The sequence below is a fragment of the Larimichthys crocea genome, chromosome XXIII (assembly GCF_000972845.2).
Source record: "Larimichthys crocea isolate SSNF chromosome XXIII, L_crocea_2.0, whole genome shotgun sequence".
Lineage (NCBI taxonomy): Eukaryota > Metazoa > Chordata > Actinopteri > Sciaenidae > Larimichthys > Larimichthys crocea.
In genome coordinates this window covers 7,786,472-7,792,471 of record NC_040033.1, presented here as the reverse complement: position 1 = coordinate 7,792,471, position 6,000 = coordinate 7,786,472, and the positions used below count along the sequence as shown (strand labels likewise).

Here is a 6,000-nt window from a genome sequence, read left to right as displayed (position 1 = left end):
GTGTTTGTTCTTCATACTGTTCATACTGTTATTGCTTCTTACCCATCTCATCTGACTGTCACTGCTCAGGAGGCGGTAAAATCCCCGAAAGTCGTTCACAATCTCCTGCAAGGATTTCCCAACAACCAGTCCTGCCAGGGCCTCCACAGCACACACCACTATGAGTTAATCAAAAGTTAGCCTCTAGGACAGGGATGTACGGTCAGTCAGATTTAATTTTTATAATATTTTATTTATGGCCTGCTAGGATTGTCAGATACTGAATGGCTGGAAGATTTGGCTTTTTTTTTGGGTTGACATAATGAAGCATTTGAACCTCTAAGGACATAACTGCTGCTGTTATATATCTGTTGATTGCATTTTTAAATCGAAACTTAACACCCACTTTTTTAGATTGGCGTTTCAATCCTGACCAGGGCAGTACTGTTTTCTTAGGTGTACTCATTCTGTCTGCTCCTTTCCATGTATTTCTGGAAGGTTTTTAATACCCTGCAGCACTACAGCACTTTTAATTGTATTTATTTGTATCTGTTATGTATTGTTTTATGGCTTTGTTGTAAAGCACTTTGGGTACCGTTCGGCTATTGTAAAGGGCTATACAAATAAACTTGATTTGATTTTTGATTTAGATGTGACACAAAATATTACTTTCTGAATGATTTTTGTTAAAGACAAGAGCAAGAGTGACACATTTTAAACTTAAAATGTTAACATTACTCATAATAAGTCATCTTTAAAAATGAACATGAGGTCAAGATTATTCTTTGTTATCTGACTCCAGATGTGAAAGAAAGGCAGAATTGGTTTTTAGATTTGTTCACACCTTGGTGGTCACTTTCTTTGTAATATTACTTACACTATGGTCACTTTACATTACAATACTCTTTTTATACATCATGCCACTTTTATCCTCAGTACTTGTCTGTTTTGAAGGTTGATTGTTTTTCGTGTTTATTGTGTAGGTTATAGATATTTCTGTCTGTTTATTGTGTTTTTTTTTTTGCCTTTTCTACTTTTTTCTAATTCTGTAGTGTATGCTACACTTTCCTCTGCTGCTGTAACAAGGTGGGATGAATAAAGTATATCTAATCTAATCTAATCGGCTTAGATTTGGTTATTTAAAAAAAAAAAAGTTTGGACACCTCTGCTCTAAGCTCATATAAACATTTTATTTCCCTCTGGTTGTCTCTGAACAGATAAAACTGTTTAAAGAAACATGACCACAGGGTGGCGCTGTGCGGCTCAGCCTCTATACTCACGTTAGCTTCACGTACAATCAGAATTTAGACAACTTTACAGAAAACTAATGGTAAATAAATTACATATTAAATATAGTATATAGTATGAAACGTTCAATATTAGATGCTATATTTACTGTTATGATCATTTGTGTGCATGTTTGTTTTTGGTTGTATAAGCTAGTTACATGTTGAATATTGTGTATTTATTAATAAAATAGCAGCGTTTAATGTAATTAGCTGATGTATATATTGTTTTTATCCAACAACCTTTTACTCCAGTTCATAAATACAATTAATGACACTTAGAAGAAGTTCGACTCAGGAGTTAGAATTTCAGATTTTTTCAGGAGCACTTAAACGCAGCAGTGACATTGTAGCAGTCAGCTGGTGTCGTGGTGTTTACTTCACGAACCTGTGTGTTGTTTCGGATACTTTAATGCATGAATCTTACCAATCTCTGTGCCTTTTCCCAGAGTGAACGTGAGGCCGAAGCCTTTCAGCCCTGAGTCCGTGTCGATGACCACATATGCGACCGAATAATCCGGGTCGGTGTGCTGCAGTGTGGGAAGTTATAGTTATAAATAAAAAGTAAAAGACTTCAAGCTTCACTCATGGAGAATGTTGCTCCTCCTTACCATCGCATCTGAGCCGTGTTGCTCCAAAGACGTCGGGAATCTCACATCCCTGACAGTCAAATTAATTATTTTGTGCATTTTTATTTTTATTTTGTTTGGTGCTCAGGTTTTAAGCAGTCATGTGATCCAGAAGGAAATAGTTTCTCATGAAGTCACCTGCAGCTTGTTGAGTCCCACCCACCTCAGCCTGTCATTGGTTGAAACCTTTTCAACTTAAAGCAACATTGTGCAACTTTTCTACCATTAAAATAACATCAGGATCACCACATTTTCACTGATTTTGGTGAAACTGGATCATATTTAATTGGACAGTAAAGTAAACTGTTGCCAGCTGTAGCTGCTGTTAGTTAATGTTAGCTCACTTTGTTAGTCAGGCTGTAAACTCAGAGCACTCGGGGAGTGTTAGTGTTTGTACCACAGGCGTTTTGGACAATTAAGAGGTTTTAAAATCCCCGGGCACAGGCTGACGGGGAGTGGAGCTGGTGTCGTGCCAGAACCGGAGCTGGGCAACTGAGCTATATATGGGACTGTCTTTTAGTCTTTAGTGAGAGCTTCATGAAATAAAAGGCTGAAAGACAGATGCTGAGCTGGGCTTCTTGCTGTTTGACTATTGGGTATTATTTGCTTGCTTGATGTTCGGCTGTTAGCAAAGTTGTCGACTCACTAGTTTTTGATCATAAGTAATATAATCATAACAAATACACACGTACAACTGTCCATATTCACCACAGTGGTATTGCACTCTGAAACTGGGGGGCGCTAAATCACAAAAAAAAAACAAAAAAAACACCAGTTTCTACACAATGTTGCTTTAACTTGTCAAATCAAAACATCAAATTTATACTTAAAAAAGAATACCGCACTGTAAAATCACGTCTTTATTGTACAAATGAAGTCAGATGAGTCTCCACCCACTCCCCCCCCTCCCAAATATATCTTGAAATCTTGTCCGTTTTATTAATAATCTTATAAAATGAGGATTGTATGATATACAAAGCCCTTCTTACAAGCTCAGGCGTCAATTATTAGTGTTATTCCCATGATAATACTGTCCCAATGAGTCCATACAGGAGCAAAATGCAAAGATAAAATCACTGTAAAAAAAAATGTAATTATTGGAATACAAATAGTCTTTGCAGAGCCACCTTAGATGCATGAACATGAAAGAGTCCAAAGTTCTTGGTCAGTCATATTTTATAATAGGATAAAATGGTTGTTGCTCAACTTTGGTGGCTTTAACTTCCAGAAAAAACATCCCGTATCCTTAGTTGACAGAGGTTTCATATGTGATGTGTCATTCTGGCGTGGCAAGAAGCCACAAGTCCACGAGTTTCATCACTGTTTAACTCACTGACCCATAATACAGACGGTCTTTGTGTAAGCATGTCTCTGTCGTGATCACAGTGAGATTATACAACCCGTGACTTCTGCCGTATTTCAGAAATATGGCAGAAGTCTTAGCAGAGATTTCTGCATGATGATGATGGACAGCTGGGAAAGTCTTCAAACGAAGCTATAAAACCATGTCCATGTGATATGAATAAACTGTGATAATAATTCTTATGATAACAAAGAAACACAGGAGATAAAAATAAAACATAATATCAAAAACACTGTAAAAGATTAGAAAAGACCATGTCACAGTCATTTGTAATCAAAGAAAATGCACTGTAGCTGATGAAATGTAACTAAAGTTAAGCTGTGTGGGATTTATTTTTAAATAATCACTATCAAATGGACTGTGATAATGACCACCAGTCCCCTGAGAGCTTCTCCCTATTAGTTTAATATATTATCTCTGTTAATAATTAATTGTTTTGACACATAATTTACCAATTCACCACATAAGAATATAATTTGGAGGCAAATGAAGTGTGAGTTCTCCTCATTAAACCACATACAGGTGGACTGCCGTTCTCAACAATGTTTTTTCTATTGCGAGGCATTATCACAGCTTACTTTTACAGCAATATACCGTAGTGTATTTAAAACAGAACTGACTGAAACAGTTATTATTGTACATGGTAATAAACTCAGACATTTCACACAGCTAAGACTTGTGTAGTACCATGAATGAAAACAAACAAAAAAAGAAAATAAAATGAAATTGTGGTGGACACTGAAAGCAAAAAATCAAAAATGGGTGGTCATCAACAATCAAAAGTGGTTTATGCAACTGGTTAGCCTGGTTTCCAGTCGACTTTTTATAGAGTCGAATAATTAAGAGCTCGTGTCTTTAAGCAAGTCTGCACCCAGCCGTAGGGATACGCAGCGAACAACATAAATCCAGCCAGGCTATAGGTTCTCTCCAGGTTGGTACTGGGGCTCTGTGGCCGTGAAATAGTCCTCCAGGAAGGACTGGAGGTACTCGAAAGTGGGCCTCTCGTCCGGATCTTTCTTCCAGCAGAGCTTCATCATCTCGTGCAGAGACTCGGGGCACCCCTGGGGGCAGGGCATGCGGTAGCCTCGCTCCACCTGCTCCAGTACCTCACGATTCACCATGCCTGAGGGAGGTAGAAAAGATTATCAGGGCTTTTAAATCACTTTTTAAGACTTTTTTTAGGTTTCTATAATCAAAAAAGAGGAACACCAATAACTCAAAGGGGCTTCTGAGCATGTTTTCCAGACTATGGGTCAGATTAGGGCTATAACTAATGATCATTTTCTTTATTGTTTATCTAATTTTATCTCTTCTTCATTCAATATTTGTCTTTCTTTGCTTGATGAATGATGTAAATAGTAAAACAGTAGCCAACAGAATAGATTAATATTTTGGTGTATTTCGTCTGCAAACAATTGAAATAGCTTTTTTCTTGCCAAGAGTTAAAGGAGAAGATGGATGCTGCTCTCACATCTGCCAAGAGATAGTTAGTTTAGCTTAGCATTAAAACTGTAAATGGGGAAACAGCTGGCCTCTGCAGGAAGGTAACAAAATCCACATACCAGCATCTCTAAAGCCCACTAATTATCACTTTATATTGCGTTTGTTTAATCGTAGTGTACGAAGTCCCTGCCGGCTCTTGACTCCAGAAAGTCACTGCACCCGGCCAAGAAATAGTCCTGCACCACAAGTTGTCATTCAAGCACTTCAGTTTTTATATAAATTGAAACAATGAGTTAATGGGTGAGATGCTGGTAGATTTTGTTACTGTTTCTAGTCTTTATGATAAGCTAAGCTTCAAACTGTACAGACATGAGTGTAGTGATCTTCTTATCTAACATGCAGCATGAAAGTGAATGTGTATTTCTCAGATTTCTTCCTTAATCAATAATTCAAATTGTTTTTTTTAACTAGTTTCTTCCATTAGTTAGTTTCAGCATTGCATCTGATAGAAAGTGGAGCTGTGTGAAGGTGGTGCAACACACTGCAGGCACTCCTCCCCAGGGCAATATCAGTCTGGCAGATGGTTATAAACAAGAGTGGTGTTCAATCTCCTGATCGTCCTCCACCAGATGGTCTCATCTAATCTCAAATGTGCGTGCGTGGGTGTGTGTGTGTGTGGATGTCACTGTTCCCCCTGCAGAGGCATAAACAACCAGCGCAGACAATGTCAGACAGCTTCACTTCATCCTCAGACATTAACGAGCACGCCAGCTTGACGTCTACTGACAGACTGAAAGCTGATAACTCCGGCCGTGAATCACCGCCCTATGACACCACCTTGATCTTTTTTTTGTGTGTGTGTGTGTCTGTTGTAACTGTAACTTACCCGGGTAGGGCACTCTTCCTTTGGTGACGAGCTCGGTGAGTAGGATCCCAAAGGACCACACATCTGACTTGATGGTAAAGCGGCCGTACAGTGCAGCCTCTGGCGCTGTCCATTTAATAGGAAATTTGGCTCCTGTATGTGATGGAGAGAAGAGGGGAGGAGAGGGGGGGGGTTAGGTGATACCACTAGAGGGCGTATGCCGTCATTCCAGCCCTTGTTTCCAGGAAATCACAGTGGACATAGCGACCCACAATGACATCATTAGCATCACATCATTATTTGGCATTCAGATTCATGCAGGCTTATAAATAGACCTCAGGAAAAGTCGGGATATTCAATTTAATTCACTATAAAGGACATTATTCAGGACTGTGAGCTGGTAATGGTTATTTCTGCTACCACTTCAGTGCAATA

General features: G+C 38.7%; 2 protein-coding genes across 3 annotated transcripts in view; both read right to left on the bottom strand.

Annotated features, from left to right (window-relative positions):
* The window catches only part of enosf1 (enolase superfamily member 1), a 7,248-nt gene extending 5,200 nt beyond the window's left edge, over positions 1 to 2,048 (bottom strand). The window contains exons 1-3 of the mRNA XM_010744111.3: positions 1,877 to 2,048; positions 1,693 to 1,795; positions 43 to 158 (exon numbers count right to left, since the gene is read on the bottom strand). Coding sequence (XP_010742413.3) covers positions 43 to 158; positions 1,693 to 1,795; positions 1,877 to 1,954 — 297 coding nt within the window. The 5' untranslated portion in view covers positions 1,955 to 2,048. The remainder of the gene's footprint in view (positions 1 to 42; positions 159 to 1,692; positions 1,796 to 1,876) is intronic.
* A 1,956-nt stretch (positions 2,049 to 4,004) lies between these two features.
* The window catches only part of LOC104929555 (tyrosine-protein kinase yes), a 41,279-nt gene continuing 39,283 nt past the window's right edge, over positions 4,005 to 6,000 (bottom strand). For both annotated transcript variants that reach the window (XM_027274275.1, XM_010744110.3), the window contains exons 11-12: positions 5,587 to 5,718; positions 4,005 to 4,380 (exon numbers count right to left, since the gene is read on the bottom strand). In XM_027274275.1, the coding sequence (XP_027130076.1) occupies positions 4,172 to 4,380; positions 5,587 to 5,718 (341 nt within the window). In that variant the 3' untranslated portion in view covers positions 4,005 to 4,171. The remainder of the gene's footprint in view (positions 4,381 to 5,586; positions 5,719 to 6,000) is intronic.